This window comes from Equus caballus, chromosome 1 (assembly GCF_041296265.1).
Source record: "Equus caballus isolate H_3958 breed thoroughbred chromosome 1, TB-T2T, whole genome shotgun sequence".
In the NCBI taxonomy this organism is placed as follows: domain Eukaryota; kingdom Metazoa; phylum Chordata; class Mammalia; order Perissodactyla; family Equidae; genus Equus; species Equus caballus.
This window is the reverse complement of record NC_091684.1, coordinates 45,522,057-45,547,192: the sequence shown is the minus strand read 5'-3', so window position 1 is coordinate 45,547,192 and position 25,136 is coordinate 45,522,057. Positions and strand designations below refer to the sequence as shown.

General features: G+C 34.5%; 1 protein-coding gene across 3 annotated transcripts in view; it reads left to right on the top strand.

Moving 5' to 3' along the window:
- PCDH15 (protocadherin related 15) overlaps window positions 1-25,136 on the top strand; it is a 952,630-nt gene that overhangs the window by 457,670 nt on the left and 469,824 nt on the right. For all 3 annotated transcript variants that reach the window (XM_070262649.1, XM_070262641.1, XM_070262642.1), the window contains one exon: window positions 11,071-11,231. In XM_070262649.1, the coding sequence (XP_070118750.1) occupies window positions 11,071-11,231 (161 nt within the window). The remainder of the gene's footprint in view (window positions 1-11,070; window positions 11,232-25,136) is intronic.

Sequence of the window (25,136 nt, the reverse complement as noted above, 5' to 3'; positions counted from 1 at the left end):
AAATGAAATATAATTCTTGCTTAGGCTGACTTCTTTTTCAGGAGTTCACTCACCTTGGATTCATGGTGTAATGTGTTGGCTGGCACTCTGAAAAGTGGTGTTAATAGCCTGCTAGATTGGCTAATTGAAGCCGGGTCTCAATGGCAGTTTACACGTAACAAGGCCGAAATATTTAAACTTTCCCAGCATATTATAAAACAGAAGGTCTCTAACATTAGCAAGCATCAGAATTACATGGGTGGCTTGTTAAAACACATATTCCTAAATGCCACCCTCCAAGTTTGTAATTTGGTAGTCTGGAGTGGAGACACAAATAAGGAAAAAAGTTCCCATATAAAGCTGATACCCTGCCTGGGGACCACACTTTGAGAGTCATTGTGATAAACTTTAGTTACTTAAGGTGGGTTATGCAGGCAAGCAACCTTAGCATCAACAAGAATACATCTATTATAAATACTAAATATATCTGCTAAACCAGAATTTGTAATTCTAACAAAGATCCCTAGAAGATTCGTATGCATATTAAAATTGAGAAGCACTACTTTAGAGAAGGAGAATAAAGGCTCAGGGTGATGGAAAAGTGAAATGGATTTATTTTTATGAATAATCTGATAAGCCACACTTTATCCAAGCCCTTCAAGGGTTCCCAGAGGACATCTATGGCAACAAGTTTTAGCAAATGTATTAATAAAGGGAGTATCCATTTTCCTTGAAGAGCTCTACGTACTGTTCTCTGTAGATTAGGGATGACACTGAAGATGTTGTAAGGGAATTTGGTTTTCTGATCTCAATAGGAATAAAGAAATGACTCTATGTACAAAGTGGCCATAATAATAGGAATGGGATTAATAATTGGCTCAACAAGGTGTTCTCACTAAGGCTGCTCTGGCTGCCTGCAACACAGGCCAAATCTGAGTCACTAATATGGTGTCATTCCCCAGGGGAACCAGGGTTGCTGTCCAGTGACACAGATCCTCTTTTATCATGGAGAGGACAACACATTGTTCCGTATGGATTTTGCATTACCTGCCTTCAGCACTTCTGTCTTTTAATTGAAGTACAGCTTTGCAGGAAAGACTATTAGTAGTTTCTTGGGTATTAATTAATATTAGATTATTAAGAGATACAAATGCAAAATTATAGGGTTTTTTTTGTAGTCTTAGTTTAGCTTATACAGCTTTTAATTTTATTTATAGTGCTAATAAGCCAAATGTAGAAAGTGGACACTTTCAAGTGAATCTCTGCTTAAGATAGGCTCAATTCAAGTTGAAAAACTTTCACTTAAATAAGAAAGTGATAGGATAATACAGATTCTGGGACTTTAAAATAGCTTCTTCAGTACGTAAAATGCTTTTCCTTGATGTTCATCATAGAGACTAACCAGATAAAAAAAAAAAAAAAAACTTTTAAAAATATCTGAGAGAAGCTTGCTTGATTTAGTTTGATTTATTTGATTTTTTAAAAATGAAAACTACCTATAGTATGGAAAAGGGATAAGAGTTAGAAAATTTATTTCATTAGTAGTCATAAAGCATATAAATTAAATTTGCTTAGCTGAATCAGCTTTTCGTATGATGGGCCTATCTTCCTATACCTGTTAGAGTTTTTTTTTTTTCAATCTGTTATTTAATATAATGTCAAGGAAAATACTTTAAAGAAGTAATCTTTTGTAGAAAACTTAACATTTGAGTGCATTTGTGGCTCTTTAATAATAAAATTGAAGCTTATTTACTTTTCTGGTGCAGAGACATTTTGATTAAAAAAATGACAGAATTTATTGTCTTAATACACGTCTGCTTTTATATACAAAAGTAAACTGCTTGCTCACATAAAGTGTTAATATGCCCTCCATTTAATTAATTGCTTCCAGGGGCAAACTACCTGTTGAAACAAAATATTTTTCTGTGATATCTTTCTAATTGTTACCTAGTAGAGTCATAAGATCCTCATGTTTTATTCTTTACTCCAATTTCTCTTTAAAGAACTTTGCCTTATTGTTTATGGCATGTTTCTTTGAATAATTTTAGAGGTGAGAAAACAGATTTAACTCTAGTTATGACCACTCAGAATTCTCCCAGAGGTATTGGAAAGCCGCATTGCTATTGTAAGAATTGGTCTACACACAGTGTAATATTTTAAAAACTTATTGAAAACTAAATCTGAAGTAAGAAATGACAGAAGACAATGAAATCTACCTTGCTGCTTAGAAGATAGTAAATCCCTTTTGAATCAACTGGAAACTCAGAAAATATAAAAAAATAAGTGAAGCTGTTGGAAGATATGTTCATTGTTTCATTATTACCATTAATTTTTCTCCCATTTCTTTTTACCATCTCCTTTCTCTTTTGTAACTTTTTCTGTGGTCTTTCATTAAATGAGGTGCTTTTGTTTATTTATTTTTTAACACTTTGAGTGTTGTGCATGAAAAATTGCTTGGTTTTAAACTAAAATTTATTTAAGTGGTACACTTAAAATCAAAATCATATTTGACTGTAAATTTAACTTATAAATCATATTATTTCTGTAATAAATGTAGGAAACTGGTAAAATAAAAAGAAAAAACACCTTCATTTATTTTTTGATTAATGTTCTAGTAGTTCATAAGTTTAATAAACTTAATTCCTCTACACTATTAATTTTATGTGCAGTCTTTAATAATTGAACTCCTGTGACATTTTAAATTACATTTATAGGTTTGATATAAACTCTTCAAACATCTAAAGGAATAGACAAACATAGCCAACAGACTTTTTTACCTATATGGTTAAGTAACTCTTTTAATCTAATCAATCACACTTATAAATGTACTGAATTGAATTCTTTAAAACATTGAAACACTATTTAAAAGCTTAGTCTAATCTCTATCTTAAATAACATCTAACAACAATGAAAACTTCCTATAGCTGCCAGTTCACTTAAAAAAAAAAAAACAAATTCACATTCTCAACTGAAGTTTTGGTAAAAAATTGGGATCTTTATCTTGCTAGTGATTTGATTTATAGTTAGAGTTGAAGAACTCTCCAGGATTCAGGGTTTCTAATTGATTCTAATGGAGCCACAGGTTGACAGGTTGACAGGTTGAGTCTCTTCAAGAACTTTTTGGTTTTCACCTTTTCGAATTACTCAGTTCCTCCTACGTGTTTTAAAACAGTATCTTCAATGATTTTTATTTCTCTCATTTCAACCAGTGAGATATTTTGTGAGCAGCAACTACCTGATCAGAGTCTATAATCTTTCCAGTGGTGGGGGGAAAGGGGGAACCTGCCTTGTTTTTAAAGTATATTTCTATAATCATTTTTAAAAATATATGGTACGATCTGTTTCTTTATTTCAACTGCATCAATTTGATGGTTTGAAAATAATGAAATCTTATAGTATTCTGAGAGTATGAACCTGTATCGTTTTCATATGCCTGAGAATTGGATACATTGTAATCAGTTAAAGTCTACATTTCATCATTTAGCCCATCTGACATAGGAAGCAAATGTTCATAAACATTTTGACCTCGGTAATATGACCTCCCTTGCTTGTTATCTTGTTCACTTTTATTTTTGCCAGGAAGAAATGGCTTTTTGCTTCATGACAAATTCTCAGTGATAACTGTGAATAAATGGTTACTCTCCCCCCTTTTATTTTCTGTTGTGCATATGCATGATATTTTTCTGTTGGTTTTAATATATGTTCTCTGCTTGTTTTAGCTCAATTGTAAAAAATAAAGTGATATTACATTTTAAAATATTGTGACTAATGTTCCCAATTTAATGAAATAGAATAAATAACCCCTTATATGTTTGAATCTATATAAACTTCCAGTGGCAGTGGGGTGAAAAGTATTACTTATTGAGTAACTACGTGCCTTTACTTACATGCATTACTTAGGTTATTCTTCATAATAACACATATTGCTGACCACAGAAATCTAGGGAACTTGCCTAAGATCACAGAGTCAGTAAGTAGTGGGGTCAAGATTTTGAACACGAATATTTTGGCTTTAGAGCTGTATTAGTTATCTGTTGCTGCATAACAATATTAAAATGAATAGTGTTTTACAACAACACACATTCTTTCACAATTTCTTTGCGCCAGAAGTTTAGGCACAGCATTGCTAGGTGCTCTACTTAGTCTCCCAGCACTGTGGTCAAGGAATCGTCAGGGTTACAGTCTCAGCTGAGACTTGAGTAGGGAGGAATCTTCCTGCATGCTCATTCAGGCTGTTGGCAAAATCCCCTTCCTTGTGGTTGTAGGACTGAAGTCTTCTATACCTGGGCAGCTGTCGGCTGAGGCTACCCTCAGCTCTTAAAGGCCATCACAGCTCCTTGTCACATGCATCTCCTAACATGGCTAATTGCTTTATCAAAGCCATCAAGGGAAAGAGAGAGAAAGAACCTCAACAAAATAGTCACTAGAATCTTATGTGATGTAATCGTATAATGTACGTGTAAATATGACTTCTCATCACCTTTGCCATATTCTTTTGGCTGGAAGCAAGTAACAGGTCCCACCCACACTGAAGGGAAGGCACTCACATGAGGCACAAAACCAGGAGGCAGGCATCATGGGGGCACCTTAAGAATCTGTCCACCATGGAGCTTTTACAGCTTCCCTGAGCTCAGGATCCAGCTTCTGTGTCCAGGATTCTTCCCTCTGCCACAGTAGAAGGAAGGTACCATAGTTGTTCCAAAGGACTCTCTGTCGGTGTTTCACTTCTTAAACTGATACTCCCAGTCTGACCTGAAGTTTTGTTGGGCTATCCTTAATGCCAACTATCTATTCTCTTTTATCAGTGGTAAGCTATAAGGTCAGAGACTATATCTGTATCCATATCTGTAATTTGGGAAAATTAGTTCTAGGGGCAAGTCACTGATGATTCCATTGTACACTTCTCCATATATCTTAATTCAAATTGTTTCCACTTTAACACTGTAAATCTTTGCAAGAAAATTATAGGATATGAAATTCCAAATAATGAATTTATACATCTACAGGATCTTTGCATGCGTTTCCCATCAACTCAAAACAAAACAAACAAGGTCTTCAGCATTTCATATTTTTCAAAATTGTTTGCCTATTTCCAAGGTGATAGCAAGATATAGGGAAGGGAGATCTAAAGTGTGAAGTAGGAAACCTGGGTTTTGGTCTTGGAGATGCTTTTTTTAGCTATACCACCTTGCTCAGGTCATTTCAATGCTTGGGACAGCAAGAGGTGGAGACACCAGACATCTGGCTTCATTTTCCTCGTACAAATACTATGACGGGATGGTAGGTTCTCTTCTAGTTCTAAAATTCTGTGATTCTATTTTTAGTTGATAAGTGACATATAAACAAAATAAGCATCATTTCAATACCAAAAAGCATAATATACATGCATTTACTTAATACTTTATTCACAACAGACTACAAATACTAGCACTTTTCTAAATGTCAAGGTATTTATATCAATTTCTAAAAAAAAGTTAAGAATAGCAGGAAAAGACCTTTTCTTCCTGGCGTTTTATACTTGGATGTCTATGCCATGCTTGATATATCACCTATCATACAACATAAAGTAAAAATCACAAGATAATAAAAGATATTGTTACTTAAGTAATGTGAGTGAAGTACACTTGAACAAAGCTGCCCATTTTGTAGTAGTTTGTTCTTTTGAGTTAAATAAAGTATAAATTGTAAAGATCAAAATAGTTTTACAAAGCAGCATGGTTTTAATTTTTGTAAGTTTTTGTTTTCCCACTGTTGACTTGATCGGTATAATTTTCCATCTTTAGCAAATATTGCGTGTGGTTAATATATCCCTAACATTCAAACAAAGCCGAAATAAAATTTGTATTTTCTTTAGAAAGTTGCTGGATACACATGTATTTCCTGCCCTATAAAAGTTTACCAAGTAGTTATCTAGATACATTATGAACATATGCTTAGCTGAAATTATATAATTGTAAACCAAGAAATGTGAAATATCAAAATAAAGAGACTATTTCCAGGAAAGCCCTAGAAAGTTTCAATAAAGAAGAGGAATTAAGCATGAGAAGAGTTTTGGTTGGTCTGTTATTCTTGGAATCTAGATTTTACTCAATAAAAACCATATAACGGTCATGCTTGTTTAACTGCTACATATCAGCTACATTTTCACTTTTATTTTTATTGTTTTAAGCAAATAGTGTACATTTGGCAGCTTTGTTTATGATTTGTTTACAAGGAATAACATGCAAAGAGAAAGCAATGGATGCTTCTGGCTACATAACGTAGCTGAACGTTCTTCCACTTGGCCTATACTGGGGAAAGATTGTTGCAGGAGATTTTATGCAATTCGCATTGGTTATACACCTTTCAGTAATTAATTGTTTTATAGCAACAAGTATAGGATTCTGTGCAGAGAATGATTTTATTTATTTTAATGTTTGGAATGAACCCAAACAGTCAATTACTCTCTCTCCCTGTAGAACTTACTGTTCCAGCTTCATTGAATTAGGTTAATTAGAAAAGCAATGGACCACCCCCCCCCTCCACTGCCACCTCCACAGAATTTTTATTTTTATTTATTTATATATTTTGGTGTGGAAGATTGGCCCTGAGCTAACATCGGTGCCAATCTTCCTCCATTTTGTATGTGGGACGCCACCACAGTATGGCTTGATGAGTGGTGTAGGTCCACGCCTAGAATCTGAATCTGTGAACCCCAGGCCACTGAAGCAGAGCACCCGAACTTAACCACTATGCCACCAGGCTAGCCCCTCCACAGCACTTTTAGAGAGTAATCCATTTGTGTTATAACTGCCTATTTAAAGAAGCAAATAAGTTTTGCAGGAAAACGTTAAATATTCAATTATGATTTATACCATATATAAATTTAGTTCATATAAGTTACATATATGTATTTGTATATGTGTATGTGTGTGTTCAGTTCCCAATAGAACTAAACATGTGCTGGAGATGAGTAAAAAGTGTTCAGTCTAAAGATCTCTACTCGTATGAATTTGTTGAATAAGATATTTTTCTTGACATCAAATTTAATTTGAGTTTCTACGAGAAAAATCAAAGTTGTCTGAGGTAGTAAATGGAAAGAGTGGGCCTCGCTCCCTAGTGATATGGGGCCTGGATGGATTGCCTATCAGTTGGAATGCAGTGTAGGTAAACCTCGCCATTGGAGACAAGGGCTTCTCTTTACAATTTATCTAGAGCAAGCATTCTCTCCCTACCTTCTAACTTCCTAGAATGATTATTTTGGATTCAAGTCTTTCGAGCCCATGTAATTCTTCCAGAGTGCTTGCCTTAACTATGCATTGACCAAACATAATCAATCTCGCTTTGTGACCCCAACAGTAAGTAGACTTGGTTTGTCATGACTTTTGGGACATAAAATAAGTCATTTTGCTTTAGCTTCAAACACTTTCCCTTCCAAAATGGAGTTAATAACATCAACAACAGTAGCCATAATTCACATTTTCAAGTCCTTATTCTGCACCAGAGCCTGCAGTCAGGACTACCCATGTGTTATCTCATTTAGTCATCAGAGTAACCCAACAGGCCCCTCTTTTATGCAAATTACCTTATATACATTGGTAAGTAGGGGAATGAAGTTGATATAATGAGGGAATTGTGTTGATTCATAAGTTATTTTATAGAATATTTACATTTTGAAATATTCTGGACAAGTTTTTCTCATAACTAAAAAGAAAAGACTTAACTATGTGAGAAGATTTTAAGAAAAAAGCTGAAAAATCTATAGCGCCTTTATTTAGTGCAAGTAGAGTCTACATTAGTGGCTATGATTGAGAGCATACTAATCTGGAGAAGCTGTGTGTACAGATGAAGGAGCTGCAAAGTTATGTCTCTGAATTAAAACAATAGATTCACGAGAAACACTAAATACGGAACCAAATTTTCAATTTTGATGAAAAAGCTTTCTATTTAGAAGCAAATGACCCTCGATACTTTTGCTTGAAGGAAGAAGCACAAACTGCAATATTTAAGGCTGTAAAAGCTTGACTGAGTGTGATGCTTGGTGCAAATATCATTAAATATTTAACTGTGCTAGTATTTTTTTGTGATTGTGATTGTTTTTATGTTTGTTAGTGCTCTGGATACAAGAACACAAACTTTTTTTTAGGTACACACGTATGGTGTTGTAGTAGAAATCCCTGTTCTATTGTGGTACTGATTTTGTAGAACAGAGAAATTGAGGGCGAGTGACGCTAAGTAATCTATCCATTTTCATGCAGCTGGTAAATGGTGGATACAGCATTAGAGTCTAAGTCTGTAAATTCTAGGACTAGCTCTCTTTAATTTCTACCATATGAGGATCAAACTAAGTTTGATTCCTTTTCCTGATTACAGCATTTTTTATCATGATGAAAGGAAATTTTCATGCAAGGGAAATCCCATCTTGGGTACCACCGATTCTTCAAGACAGGTCTCCTCAGGGTTAACACTTATTGATGAACTGACCCCTTTATTTTCATGAAACATGTCTCTTAACCTCTAATAATAGTCCTTGTTCTGGTATACTCTCTGGCAATAACAGAGCCATCTGGCTTTCTTATTAGTGTTGCGTAGTGTATCCAATCCTTTTATTTTATATGTATCTGTGTCTTTACTTTTAAAATGGAGTCCGGGATGGGAATGGATTTTACACATCACATGGAAGAGATTAAACAAGAGGTTTTACTGGAGAAAAGGGAAGAATTCATAAGAAGACAGGAAGCAAAGGGATCACACTGTCCCAGCATGCCCAGACATTCTGCTGGACAGCTGCTTACCGGCATTGTCTCAGAACACCAGCTGCCCAGATCTGGAAATCCTTGAACTTGTGGGAAAATACAGTCCCCACTGCTGGGGTAGAGAGCAGAGAAGTGCGCCTGGCTCTAAGTTAGCCTCAGCTTGGAAGTCAATTATTATTCTGGGAGAAGGGTGGAGGACAGCGTTGTCGAAGCAAGCCAGAGTGAACACCTATGTTAAAAAAGTTTTTTTTTTTTGAAAAATATTACCCTTTACATCATATGTCTCTTAGCTGTGCTCTCTTCTCTCTCTCCTCCAAACTTATGGTCTAAAGTAACATGTCATATGAAAATCTGGAGAGAGATTTGGTAATGTGAATGGAGTATTCTGCTGAAAGAAAAGCAAAGTTCTTTCTTTCTCAGCACACTAATGCTAGAAACACTGCTGAGTTTCAGTGACTGAAGAACACAGGGGTGAGGAGAGAGCAAGATAAACGTATTCAGATCTTCTCCATGAAAATGAAACAAATCATTAAATAAAATGTAAATCCAGACAGTGTTTTAGTTTCACTGCTTTAATAGTGGTTAAAATAACTATTACGACTTTCTCTGATTATAATCCATTTGCATCATAAAGGAGAGCTCATGGCCACTTCCCTTCATGTGCCTGTGTGGTGTGTACATATACTATAGAAAGACCTGCTGTTATACAACATGAGTCAAGGCATAAATGTTAATGTTAGTTGACCTATCCTTGCACATTTCTTTATTTTTTTCTTGATCAGAAAATAGAATCCCATTTATTTTCTTAATTACGTATTGAAATACAGACAAAACAATTTTTCAAAGGTTAGTATGTGAAGTAATTGTAAACATGTGTGTACTTGGGCCTTGAAAATATTAGTAGGTCAGAAAATGCCATCATTGTCTGAACTGTACTTTAGACGTATTATCTGTAGGTTAACTATTTACCATTTCACTAAAAAATAGGTCAGTTTCACTCAATATTTACATATATATGCACTATGTGAAAAAGTAGAAGAAAATCTACCATTTAGAAAAGTACATTTGTAGGAGAATGTTTGTGTATAAACATTATTTAGATTTATTGTTACAAAAGAATCTTTCCAAGATTCTCTAGGCAGATAAAGCTCATTAGAAATAATATGATAAATAAATATTATTTCCTTATTATTATTATTATTGTGCTGAAAAAATCTTCCAAAGAGACCCCCCCTTTTATTTGTAATTACACAATGATATAACATTTATCGAACTCCATGCCTTAAGAAAATGAGCAGATACACTTTACATTATTATTCTTCAGGCTAGATTCATATTTATGGATTATCTATATATTCTTATATGCTATCTTAGCGCAATGAGTCCTTTAAATATATGCCATTTATTCTAATGTCCTCAGGAGGGTACATTTTTGTTTGCATAGCCACAGCTCTTCTATGTGCCATAAGTTTAATAAAATAGATCAGCTGAAAATGATTGCCCTAAACTATAGTGCATTATTGTTGGCAAAGCGAGCAGTGATGTATGGGGGAAAAATGGGATTTGAATTGTATCAGATGCGTTTGCATTCAACTTGCAAAAGTTCGTGGAATCTTTAACAGTAGGAAAGATTAAAGATGTATTCTCTTTCAACTCTTACTCAACAAATGTCTACAATTCAGCCTGCTGAAAAAATAAATTAAAAAAGCAAGCATTGAAATGTTACATTGGAATAGTGTGTTATTCTAGTCGAGTACCGCAGACTTGTCTTAAAGAATGGCTTCTATTGTGTGTCTGCACACGAGTTTTGTCTTTCACATTAAGATTTATGTTTTATGGATTTGCCCAAAGATAAAAGAAAAAGAAACAGTTCTCACCATGGGAGACTCGGCTGCTTCTGTATCTCTTCTTTTTTCTTCCTTTCTCTTTTTTTCCAAGATATCTGCTTTCATATCAGAAGTCTTGCTGGGTGAATTGAAGTATCAGCCTCTGTTATTACAAGCATTTCCTTTTGTTCAGGATAGAATTCAGTGATAACTCCTATGAGAAGTGATGCACAGAGAGAGGAACAGATTCATGTTGATAAAGGGAAACAAGAAATAGATGATGAAACTCACCAAGTGTTTGACTCTCTGCCTCCCACCTTCATCTCCCCAAATTATCATTTATAAATAGCATAATAAAGGTATTTATGCCTTTTTCAAACAGGCCATTTTCTATATTATGCCAGATATAAAGTTGAATATTCTCTGCTTTAAGAACAGATTTGCAAGTCAGCCGGGGTTTAAGCATATGGTCTTTGTAAAGGATGCATTCAAGTAGAATATATTTTCAAATAACATTCTTTGGTTTGCAGGTACGATTCTGGTGGATAACATGCTGATCAAAGGGACTGCTGGAGGACCAGACCCAACCATAGAACTCTCTTTAAAGGACAACGTGGATTACTGGGTGTTGCTGGATCCTGTTAAACAGATGCTTTTCCTGAACAGCACGGGCAGAGTTCTGGATAGAGATGTTAGTGATATTTTTTTTTTCTTTGCCCCTGTATTACAGCTTTGTTATAATTTAAATATCTGCATATGTTTGTTGATAGAACATCAAATTTTCTTTATATATAATTTGAGTTTATATTCTGTGTTCATTAACAAAAACATTTTTTTTAACTCCTTGAAAGAAGAATAGGAAAGCAAGGGACCATCTGTGTCTGAGAGAACCACTGTATTTTGCTTCTGACATTCTGGAAGCTTGTCAGATTTCTGAACAAGGAGAGAAAAGAGTGATCAGAATGAAGGCGTGGTAACCTTGGAAAAGCAGGATAAAGATGGCGATAATCCATGAAAAAGTTGGAGAGTACAACTAGGTGTTGGCTCCAGGACAGACTTGGGTGGAATACTAACAGGCAGCTGCTCTTACAAGCAGTAAGCATTGGTGGAGAGATGAGTTTGTAGCAATGTGCTCACAGAGCTGTAAAAAAATTAAAAGAAAGTGAGGACAGTTTCCTGGCAATGTCCCAGTCCTATTGTTCTCAGGCAGCATAACCTATTTAGTTATTAATAACAGTTAAGTTACCAAAGTCATCGAATGTCTTATTTCTGAAAGGTTGAAAAACTTGAGTAGATTTAAGCAGCTCTCTAAAGCAACTTTAATCTCACTTATTTGCATTGCAGTCTTGAGTGCACAGAAGAGTGTGGGAGGGGAGAAGGCGGGGAGGTAGGGTTATAACCAGTAATTGTGCAGGACCTTGGGAAAACTAAGGAGTGCATCTAAACATGCCTACTCCCAAATTTCCACTTTATGAAATCCAAATGGCAGATATTCACCTTAGTGAACCTGAATCGTCTCACTACGTCGCTGAGGATTTATGATCCACTTTACAGCATGGTGTGGAGTAGATGATTCCTAATCTATTTCACATCTAAAGTTCAGAGTCTTTATGAGTTTTGTGGTGTAGTGGGGAGTACCTAGGACTCTCCCACCAGCATAGGTGTCTTTGTGCACTTGGGGAGGCCCATAATTCAGCTGACTGAGTAGTGGTGGCAGATGTGAAATGTGGTAGCAGTGGAGAATAGGAATGGGACTGTTGGGCTCAAAGTAGGGGAAAAAAGTCATCCTGATGGGGCCTCATCCCCACCACTGCTCCCCACTCACTATGTCCTTTTATCACAGCAACTTTCTTTATACCCCAGTTTACAGTTTTGACTGGGTGACTTAGAAGGTATAAAATCGAATAAGAACAGTTGTTATCTTAGAATTTATCTTAAGTCTTACTTTTATGAAAGTCATCTGGATAACGGCACAAATGGCAAGCTGCAGGAGTTCCCCCCAGCTGCATTACTCACAGACATCCTTTACTGGTCTTAATTAGAGACATTCATATCCAAGACCTATGAATTTTATAATGTAACATGTTAGGAGAACAATTATAGAATATTTATCTATTTTAGACCACTGTCATTTTATATTCTTTTCCTTTTTTTTCAAAAGCACCTATAGCTGATTGCAATAATTTACTGGTTTAATGATAAATTATTTTCTTTTTGGAAATTTTTTTTCCAGTAATTTTATTGAGATCATAATGATTTATAATGTTGTGCAATTTAGGGTGTACATTATTATTTATCAGTTTCTGAATAGACTTCATTATGCTCATCGCTAGTAGTCTAACGTTTGTCCATCACCATGCATGTGCACCCTTTTACCCCTTTCACCCACCCCCAAACTCCCTCCCCCTCTAATAACCACTAATCTGCTCTCTTTATCTATGTATTTGTTATCTTCCACATATGAGTGAAATCATGCAGTATTTGGCTTTCTCTGTCTCGCTTATTTCGCTTAACATCATACCCTTAAGTTCCATTCATGTTGTCACAAATGGGATAATTTTCTCCTTTATTTTAGCTCAGTAGTGTTCCATTGTGTGTGTGTGTGTATATATATATATATATATACATACCACATTTTCTTTATCCACCCATCCATAGAAGGGCATGTGGGTTACTTCCACATCTTGACTATTAAGAATAATGCTGCAATGAACATAAGGGTGCATAAATCTCTTTGCATCATTGATTTCAAGTTCTTTGGATAAATAAAATTACAACTAATCTAGCAGTGTAATACCTGGATTGCATGGTAATTCTATTCTTAATTTTTTGAGGAATCTCCATCCTGTTTTCCATAGTGGCTGTATCAGTTTGCACTCCCACCAGCAATGCATGAGGGTTCCCTTTTCTCCACATCCTCTCTGGCATTTGTTGTCTCTTGTCTTGGTAATTATAGCCATTCTGACCGGTGTAGGGTGATATCTCACTGTAGTTTTGATTTGCAGTTCCCTCATAATTAGTGATGTTGAACATCATTTCATGTGTCTGTTGGCCATCTGTATGTCTTCTTTGGAATAACGTCTGTTCATATCCTCTGCACATTTTTTGATTAGGTTGTTTGTTTGGTTGTTGTTGAACTGTATGAGTTCCTTACATATTTTAGAGATCAACTGCTTGTCAGATAAGTGATTTGCAAGTATTTTCTCCCAATTGGTGGGTTACCTTTTCATTTTGTTCATGGTTTCCTTTGTTTTGCAGAAGTTTTTAAGTCTGATGTAGTCCCATTTGCTAACTTTTTCTTCTGTTTTCTTTGCCCAAGTAGGCATGGTATTTGAAAAGATGCTGCTAAGACCAATGTCGAGTAGTATACTGCCTATATTTTCTTCCAGGAGTTTTATGGTTTCAGGTATTACATTCAAGTCTTTAATCCATTTTGAGTTCATTTTTATGTATGGTGCAAGTGAATGGTCTACTTTCATTCTTTTGCATGTGGCTGTCCCGTTGTCCCAACACCATTTATTGAAGAAACTTTCCTTTCTCCATTCTATGTTCTTGGCCCCTTTGTTGGAGATTAACTGTCCTTGGATGTGTGATTTTATTTCTGGGCTTTCGATTCTGTTCCATTGATCTGTGTGTCTGTTTTTGTGCCAGTACCATGCTGTTTTGATTACTATAGCTTTGTAGTATATTTTGAAGTCAGGGATTGTGATGCCTCTGGCTTTGTTCTTTTTTCTGAGGATTGCTTTGGCTCTTTGGAGTCTTTTGTTGTTCCATATAAATTTTATGATTCTTTATTCTGTTTCCATGAAGAATATCATTGGACTTCTGATTGGGATTGCATTGAATCTGTAGATTGCTTTAGGTAATATGGACATTTTAACTATGTTGATTCTTCCAACCCATAACCAAGGAATATCTTTGCATTTCTTTGTCTTTTTCAATCACTTTTGATATGTCTTACAGTTTTCAGTGTATAAGTCATTCACCTCTTTGATTAAGTTTATTCCTAAACATTTTTTTCTTTTTGTTGTGGCTATAAATGGGATTTTATTCTTCATTTTTCTTTCTGCTAGTTAGTGTACAGAAATGGAACTGATTTCTGTAAGTTGATTTTGTACCCTGCATGTTTGCTGTAATTGTTGATTATTTCTACTAGTTTTCTTATGGATTCTTTAGAGTTTTCCATAAAAGAATCATGTCATCTGCAAATAGTGAAAGTTTCACTTATCCCTTTCCAATTTGTATCCCTTTTATTACTTTTTCTTGCCTAATTTCTCTGGCCAAATCCTACAGTACTATGTTGAATAAGAGTGGTGAGAGTGGGAATCCTTGTCTTGTTCCCATTCTCAGAGAGATGGCATTCAGTTTTTCACCATTAAGCATAATGTTGGCTGTGGGTTTGTCGTGTATGGTCTTTATTATGTTGAGGTACTTTCCTTCTATATCCATTTTATTGAAAATTTTCATCATAAATGGATATTGGATCTTTTCCAGTGCTTGCTCTGCATCTATTGAGATGACCATGTGATTCTTATTCCTCGTTTTGTTAATGTGGTATATAACATTGATTGATTTGTTTATGGTGAGCCATCCCTGCATCCCTGGTATAAATCCAAGTTGATCATGGTGTATGGTCCTTTTAATGTATTGCTATATTCAATTAGCCAATATTTTGTTGAGAATTTTTGCATCTATGTTCATCCGTGTTATTGGCTTGTAATTTTCCTTGTTTGTGTTGTCCTTGTCTGGTTTGGTATCAGGGTGATGTTGGTCACGTAGAATGAGTTAGGAAGCATTCTGTCTTCTTTTTATTAAAATAAAATTACGTATTGTTTTTAAAGATTGGCACCTGAAGTAACATCTGTTGCCAAACTTTTTTTTTATTATTCTTCTCCCCAAAGCCCCTTGGTATATAGTAGCATATTCTAGTTGTGAGTACTCTGGTTGTGCTATGTGGGATGCCACCTCAGCATGGCTTGATGAGCAGTGCATATCCATGCCCAGGATCCAAACCAGCAAAAGCCTGGACCACCAAAGTGGAGCATGGGGGCTGACCCCTGTCTTCTTCAATGTTCTGGAATGGTTTGAGAAGGATAGGTATTGAATCTTCTTTGAATGTTTGTTATAATTCTGGAGAGAAGCTATCTTGTCCTGGACTTTTGGTTTTTGGGAAGTTTTTGATTACCATTTCAATTTCTTTACTTGTAATTGTTCTATTCAGATTCTCTATTCCTTCTTGATTCAGTTTTGGATAGTTGTATGAGTCTAAGAATTTATCTGTTTCTTCTAAGTTGTCCAATTTGTGACTTATAGTTTTCATAGTATTCTCTTGTAATCTTTTGTATTTCTACAGTATCTGAATTTCTCCTCTTTCATTTCTAATTTTATTTTTTTGAGTCTTCTCTCTTTCTTGGTGAGTCTGGCTAAGGGTTTGTCAATTTTGTTTATCTTCTCAGAGAACCAACTCTTAGTTTCATTAATCCTTTCTAGTAATTTTTTAGTCTCTATTTCATTTATTTCTGCTCTAATTTTTGTTATTTCCCTCCTTCTGCTGACTTTGTGCTGTATTTGTTCTTCTCATTCTAGTTCTGTTAGGTGCAGGTTAAAATTACTCGTTTGAGATTTTTCTCGTTTCTTGAGATGGGCCTGTATTGCTATGAATTTCCCTCTTATGACCGCTTTTGTTACATCTCATAAGAATTGGTATGTTTTATTTTCATTTTCGTTTGTCTCCAGGCCTTTTTAAACTTCTCCTTTGATTTCTTCATTGATCCAACAGTTTTTCAGTAGTGTCTTGTTTAGTCTCCACGTATTTCAGAGAAACTTTCCCAGTTTTCTCTTGTAGATTTCTAGTGGTCAGAAAAGATGCTTGAGATGATTTCAATCTTCTTAAATTTATTGAGGTTTGCTTCATTTCCCAACATATAGTTTATCTTTGAGAATGATCCATGTGCATTTAAGAAGAATGTGTATTCTGCTGTTTTTGGATGGAATGCTCTCTATATATCTATTAAGTCCATCTGATCAAGCGTTTTGTTTAAATCTACTATTTGTTTGTTGACTTTTTGTCTGGCTGATCTGTCCACTGATGTAAGTGGGGTATTGAGGTCCCCTCTTATTATTGTGTTGCTGTTTGTTTTTCCGTTTAGATCTGTTAATAGTTGCTTTATGTATTTTGGTGCCCCTGTGTTAGATACATATATATTAATAAGTGTTATGTCCTCTTGGTGGAATGTCATTTTTTCTCATTATATACTGCCCTTCTTTGTCTCTCATTGTCTTCTTTAACTTGACATCTGCTTTGTCTGATGTAAGTATGGCAAAACTTGCTTTCTTTTGTTTGCTATTAGCTTGGAGTATCATCTTTCATCCCTTCACTCTGAGCTTATGTTTGCATGTAGAGCTAGGAAGTGTTTCCTGAAGGCAGCATATTGTTGGGTCTTGTTTTTTAATCCATCCAGCTAATCTATGTCTTTTGATTGGAAAATTTAATCCGTTTACATTTAGAGTGATTATTGATATATGAGGGCTTAATACTGCCATTTCACCTCTTGTTTTCCAGTTGTCCTCTGTTTTTATTGTTTCTCTTCATTCATGTTTCTGACTGCCATTTCATTTTGGTGGTTTGCATGATGTTTTCTCTCTTTTTGTGAATTGTGACTCTCCTCTTATTTTTTGTTTAGTGGTTGCTGTGAGGTTTATATAAAAGATCTAGTATATGAAATAGTCCACTTTCTCATAGCCTCTTATCTCCATTAACCTAAGCAGGTTTACTTTCTTTCTTCTTCCCCTTCTGAGTTTTTATTGTCACAAATTATTCTGTTTTTAATATTGTGAGTTTGTGACTAAGCTGAAGTGTTTATAATTACTTTTGACATTTTCCTTACCTTGATGTTTTAAGTTTCAATTGAGTATTTGCTTCTATGATCTGATAGAGAGCTGCAGTTCTCTGATTTTTGTCTGTCTATTTATCTCCTTGTTCAAAGCTTCATAGATGTTTGCCTTTTTGTTTCCAGTGTGAGGTGGTCTTTAATTATTTCTTGTAGGGGTGGTGAGTTCCATAGTGGTGATGAGCTCTCTCAGCTTTTGTTTATCTGGGAAACTCTTATTTCCCCATTGTACCCGAAGGAAAGTTTCACTGGATAGAGTATTCTTGGCTGGAAGTTTTTGTCTTTCAGTGTTTTGAACATATCATTCCACTCTCTCCTAGCTTGTAGCATGTCTGCTGAGAAAACCACTTAAAGCCTGACAGGGGTTCCTTCATAGGGTATTGTCTTCAGCCTTGCTGCCCTTAATATTTTTTATTTGTTGTTGACTTTTGCCAGTTTTATTGTTATATGCCTTGGAGAATGTCTTTTAGCATTGATGTAATTAGGCATTCTATTAGCTTCAAGTATTTGTAAATCTAGTTTTCCCCAGGTTAGGGAAGATCTCAGCTATTATTTCTTTGAACAAGCTCTGTGCTCCTTTCTCCCTCCCTTCTCCTTCCAGAATATCTATTATCCTTATGTTGTTTTTCCCAATTGAGATAGATATTTCTCAAATAATTCTATCATTTAAAAAAAAATCTTAGTTATGTCTCCTCCCCCACGTATAGCAGGTCTATGTTTTTATCCTCTAAATCACTAATTTTTTCCTCTTTAACATAAGCTGCATTTCTAAGTATTTTAAATTACTTTTTATTTCATTAATTGTTTCTCATATCCAGAATTTATGCTTGAATTTTTTCTATAGTTTCAATCTCTTTGATGAAGTATTCCTTCTTCTCAATAATTTTGTTTCTGAGCTCATTGAACTATCTTTCTGTGTTCTCTTGTAACTCATTTAGTTTCTTTATGACAGCTATTTTGAATTCTTTGTCATTTAGATTGTAAATTTCTGTGCCTTCAGGGTTGGTTTTTGGTGAATTGTCATTTTCCTTTTGGTCTGAATTGTTGCTGTAGTTTCTCATGGTGTTTGGTGAACTAATCTTTTGGCAATGCATTTGTGGTAGTATCAGCCTGTAGATACCAGCTGCTACTGCTAGGGGGATTCGGGAGCAGATTTTTTCATCCCACCCTGTCTGCTGTAAGTTGTGGGGTACTGTGGGCACTTGCACTGGCCTGGAGAGCAATCAGGAGCTTGTCTAGATTGCACTTAGTGTGCAGGACTTCCTCACAGGGAGTGAGCCTTGGGGCTGCAGGGGTACAGCGGGCTCCCCCATAGCTGGGAAAGTGATCACAAGTGGGCTAAGGGCTGCCACCACCTTTTTTGTTTTAAATATTAAAATTAAACATTTATTTTATTATGATATAGAAGAAAACTGGGTTAGACTGGAAGTATTCATTCCTTTTCTTTTTAACTTTCAGGTGTACATTGTAATATATTTCTAATTATATGTAGGTTACATCATGTTTGCCACCCAAAGACTAATCACAATTCATCACCTCATACATGTGCCTAGTCACCTCCTTCACCCTTCTTCCTCCCCTCTTCCCCTATAGTAACCACCAATCCAATCTCTGTTGCTATGTGTTTGTTTGTCATTGTTTTTATCTTCTACTTATGAGTGAGATCATATGGTATTTGACTTTCTCCCTCTGACTTATTTCACTTAGCATAATACTCTCGAGGTCCATCCATGTTGTCACAAATGGCTAGATTTCATCATTTCTTATGCCACCACCTCTTCTTACTGTCACCCCAAGGTGTGTTCCCACTCTCAGGGCTCAGTGGTACTATGGGCTCTCATGCAGACCTGGAATGTGCTCACCCCAGCATGTAAATCTGCCACTGCCCATGTTTGTGGTCCCATTGGCCACTGTGCTTTATGGGCAGGGCTTCCTCTTGGAGACCAAGCTAGGGATACTGCTATGGGCCACAGCACATCATGGGCACCCCTACTGCTGGGAAAGCAATCATGAACATACTAAGGGCTGCTCCTGCCTCTTCATACAGTCACCCTGGGACATGTTCCCACTTTCTGGGTGCTCATGCCAGGCTGGAAAGCATTTGTGTGCATGCACGGGCTGCTGTGGTAGGGCAGAGAGTGCTAACCTATCTCCATCACTTCCTGGAGAGCCGGTCCATCCACCCTCAGATGTATAGCTGTGTTTGTCTCTCAGGTGTCCTGTTGTGCTGTGTGTGCTTCCTCTGTTGGCCAATGAATGTCCATTTAGTTTTAGTTCAAAGGGGGAGAGACAGGGAACAGCCAACTCTGCCATGTTGCTGACATCTGAAAACCTGGAAGTATTTTTTTTCTTCATTTTATATTAAAAGCACAAGTTCTAGGTCTGACTTATGACTAGAGAGAAAGTATATCCTTCAGTATAAAGAAGCTGTCCCATCACTCCAGCCTGTAACAGTGTTTTAATTTTAATTACTTACCAAAAATTATCTTTACTTTTTAAGGTAAGTATCTTTTTTTTAGCATTCTTTTTTATTTCTGATAAGGGCAATTTATTGAACATTGGCTAAACTGAGACAGTATTATGGCAGTACACTTAAAATTGATTTGACCTGAAAGTAAATGTAAAAATGTGCACAGGTATTATTTAAAGAACCATCCAGGCTAGTTCTTTAACAAAATAATAAAAAATAATTTCCTTTCCATTTAAAATATTCTTTTAGATTAGGAATGCTACCATCAAGTTAAACTTGCAAAGATAATTTGTAAATTAAAGTGTTGTCAATGGAAACGTAACTGAAATTAGCTAAAGATGCTGGAGACACAGGAATGTTAAATGTTAAGTGAATATTTCAGAGGAAAGTCTGTAAATAAAAACGAAACAAAAACACATGCTCACATACTTGCAATGTATTTACCATTTGGCAAATAAACTTGTTGAAATAATGGCAATACATTAAATAAAATATACTTAAACCTTAGTAATGTTTGATTTTAAGTTTGTATAGTTAAAGAATGTCATGCCAAAGATCTAACATTGCCATCTCGTCCAAGTACTCTCACCTGGTGGTGGGACTTAGAAAACCTAAATAAAAAGGGACTTGAAACTTCTATGAGTAGGGACACTTTGTGACTTTTTTCTTTTTCAAATAGAATTCATAATCATAGAGGAAAGAGTCACAGATAAACAGTAAGATGTTATGCCTTTGTCTTCTTTCCTGGCAGCATTAATTGAGAAACTGTGGAGGAAGATGCTTTTAGTTCAGAGCAAAAAATAGTGACAGTAAGAATTTCCTCAATCTAGAATATTGAAATGTGAAGTTAAATGAATGGTGTAGCTTTCTGTTACAAAATTAAGATGGTGAAGACCTTATTGAGAGAGTTCATGAAGAAGAGAGGAAAAGCCAGATGGTAATAACAAATGTAAGATCAAGGCAAGGTTAACTAGATATGGTGCATATTTTTAATATAGTATTATTTAAAGTTTGCTGAGTACAGATGTTTTACAGAATTATTGAATTTTAGAGCTGAAAGGAACATTAAAATTTTGCTAATTCAGTATTTTTTTCATAATCTATTGTGCTGTAGATTTAGATAGCCAGTCTTTAAAATTTAACATTTTTCTATGATGAAATTAGAAAAATAAAGCAATGGAGTGATTTTTTTCCTCCAAAGCTAAATGTACTCATTTTACTCTGATATCATGCCCTTTTTACATTTTTAGGTATTATAAATACTCCTAATTTATGTGGTCTTGTAGATCATAGGTGGCTTTTGTTTTTTAAAAGTCACTTTTTAGAGAAATAAAAGCTTATCTACTCTGTGTGAGCCTTCTTGTGTTCTTTGTTTGTTTGTTATGTGTTGTAGTTGTTATTGTTACACATTTTAATGATCCACTGCTCTAATGTATTATGCCTTTAGATGAAGAAAGCTTAATCTAGAAACTATAAATGAAGTCTACACAGCTAATTAACAAGGAAGCCTGTTTGCCAAATATTTGATTTTTAATACCAGGGAATTCTTGGATAAATGTGTGAACTGAATTTAAGCATAGAGTTAGAAGTGTAAGTGTAACAACAGCACTAGAAGTAGAAGAGTAGAAGGAGTGTAGAAGCAGCAGCAAGAAGTGTTAGAAGAATAAGAAGAGTAAGATAGTGTAAAATGACCTGTTGGCTGGTGGATTCCGGAGAGTTAAAGAGCAATGATACAAGGGAAAAAAGACAAGGCTGGTGTAAAGAAACAGCTAAATCTTTATAATATATCAGGAATGAATTGCACCATTAAGAAATATTTCTTTGGAGACGCACTCCATTGATATTAAGCAGTATTAAATTTCCATGAGTCAAGGAATTAACGATAATAGGCTGAAATGTACTTTTTTGACTCATGGATTTGTCAGTAAGTCTTCACCTTTGGGGGATGGAGCACTTAGTCAAGATTCTGATCAATCTACGGACTCATTTCTCAGGAAAAGAAGCTTGTTTGCACATGAATAATCATTTGCAATCAATTTCAAGAGTTTCACTAACTACCAAGGTTTTATAGACCCCAGGTTACAGATCTTACCTTGGGTATATAATCTTCCTCTCTTTTAGTCTCAAATTATTAGAGAATCTTGCATCACAAAATTAGTAATTCTAAGTAGAACTAAGAGAAGGAATGATTCTATAGCACATATGTGCTTTCATATCCCGTCTCCCTGGAGTAACTTGCTGTAGTAATAATGATTTTTTTAGATATTAGATACCTGCTGCATTCTCCATAATAGAAAGTTACCCTCATGTGACTTGGAAAAAATAAATCACAATTTCACCTCTTATTTCAGTGCAGTTCACTATGCCCTATATTACCTTTGAATTTTTTGAATCGTTGTGAATTGCTCTTGCTGCTGCCACATTGCTTTTAGGGCTTTATTCATTAAAGTATAAAGGCTTTTCTTCTGAAAATTCTTAACCCAGTGCCCATATGTTTTATGTGAAGCATAGACCATTGCTGCTATAAAAGTAGTGTGGTAAATCAGTGCTTTGATTCCAATATAATCACAACTAGAAATTATGGTTTCATTTAATCGTAAAATAATATAAGCTTACGGTAAACATATAAGAAAATAAAAAGCATATGTATAACCATAATTTTAGCTCCTAGGGAAATATTTAATATATATCCTGCCATATTTTCTCTCAAGCATATATGTGTGTTGGTGTTTTCGGAATACTTATAAAATTGGATCATACTGTACATAATGCTTTCAACCTACTTTTTAAATGTGATTTGTAATATAAATTTTTTCCAGTGAATGAATGTATGTTTATATAATCATTTTTAATGACTGCATAGTGTTATATTGGATGAATAAATCAGGGATATTTTTCAAACCAACCTCCTATTTTGGATATCAAGTTTATTTGCAGTTCTTGATGAATACAAAAATGCTGTAGTGAAAAATGTGTATATGCGTCTTTGTGTACTTGTCCAGTTATTTGTGATGATAAATTCACTTATCTGCATTAAATTACTGGGATACTGAGTAATACACATTTTACTAAACAGTCATCTAGATATATTATAGCTATATGTGTCCATATCAATATTGCTAAATCATTGCAGTGTTTGAAATAAAGTAATAATACATTTTAAACATTTGAAATGACTTTAGTCTACCTGGAGAGCTGTTGTTTACTTTATTGTTTTACCATCATTTATATTGATTTGGAGTAAGATTTTGTGTGTATGTGGGTATGCTTCTCTATGCTTCTAGTTAACAACATTTTCTACAAAAAATTAACAGATAATTCATTTGAAAAAGTGTAAGTGGCCATTTTTATATAGATTGCATTTATAAATAATGCGTCAGGTGTTAACTTATTAGTATTGCAAATATAAATATATATATGTACATATTTATAATACTTTCAAATTTTATTTAATTTCAAACATGTTTCTACTCAAAAACCAAATAGTGATAAATTATACATTATTGTTTAATAACTATATTATTATGGATACCAAAACATTTGTAGTTCTTTTTTTAAAAAATATGGTCTTTATCTCAAAGGTAAATCTTTTTTTAATTGAGGTATAATTAACATATAACATTATATTAGCATCAGATGTACAACATAATGGTTCAATATTTGTATATATTGCAAAGTGATTGCCACAACATCTAGTTAACATTTGTCTCTATGTGTAGTTACAAAATTTCTTTTTTGTGATGAGAACTTTTAAGATTTACTCTCTTAACATCTTTCAGGTTTGCAATACAATATTCATTATAGTCACCAGGCTCTACATTACATTTGCATGACTTATTTATTTTATAACTGGATGTTTGTATCTTTTGACCCCCTTCACCCATTTCGCCCACTCCCAGTCCCTGCCTTTGGCAACTGCTAATCTGTTCTATCAGTTTATTTTGGGGATGGATATTTTTGTTTTGTTTTTAGATTCCACATATAAGTAAGATCATCCGGTATTTGTTTTTCTCTGTGTGACTGATTTCACTTAGCATAATACCCTCAAGCTCCTTGTCACAGATGGCAAGGTATCATTTTTTATGACTGAATAATATTTCAAATAATATATATATATACCACATTCTCTTTAGATAATTATCCATTGATGGACACAGGCTGTTTCCACATCTTGGCTATAGTAAATAATGCTGCAATGAACTTTGGAGTTCATATATATTTTTGCATTAGTGCTTTTGTTTTCTTTGAATAAGTGTCCAGAAGTGTAATTGCTGACTCTCTATTCTGTTCCATTGATCTATGTGTCTGTTTTTATGCAAATACCATCCTGTTTTGATTACTATAGCTTTGTAATAAAGTTTGAAATCAGGGAGCATGATATCTACAGTTTTGTTCCTCTTTCTCAAGCTTACTTTGGCTATTCGGGGTCTATTGTGGTTCCATATAAATTTTAAGATTGTCTATTCTATTTCTGTGAAAAATGTCATTGGAATTTTGATAGGGATTGCATTGAATCTGTAGATTGCTTTGGATAGTGTGGACTTTTTAACAATATTGATTCTTCCAATCCATGAGTACAGACTATCCATTTATTTAAATTTAATATTAAAATGTTAATAATAATAAAAAGTATATATTTAAAAACATTTTATTGAGGTCACATTAGTTTATAACATTATATAAATTTCAGATGTGCATCATTATATTTCAACTTTTATATCGACTTCACAAACATCATTAATTATTAGGGAAATGCAAATCAAAACTACGAGATATCACCTCACACCCATTGGAATGGCTATTATTATAAAGACAAGAAATAAAAGGTATTGGAGAGGATGTGGAGAACAGTGAAATCACACACACTGCTGGTGAGAATGCAAACTGATACAGTCACTATGGAAAACAGTATGGAGATTTATCAAAAAATTAAGAATAGAAGTGCCATATGATCCAGCTATTCTGCTTCTGGATATTTATCCAAAACATTATTTTAAATTTAATATTACATTTAATTTATCTGTTTCTTTTTAAATTTCTTTCATTAATATCTTATAGATTTCAGTGTACAAATCTCTCACTTCCTTGGTTAAATTTGTTCCCAGGTATTTTATTCTTCTTGTATTGTATTTTATTCTTATTCATTTTGTATTGTATTTAAATGGGATTATTTTCTTATTCTTTCTTTCTGATAGTTTGTTATTTGTGTATAGAAATGCAACAGATTTTTGTATAT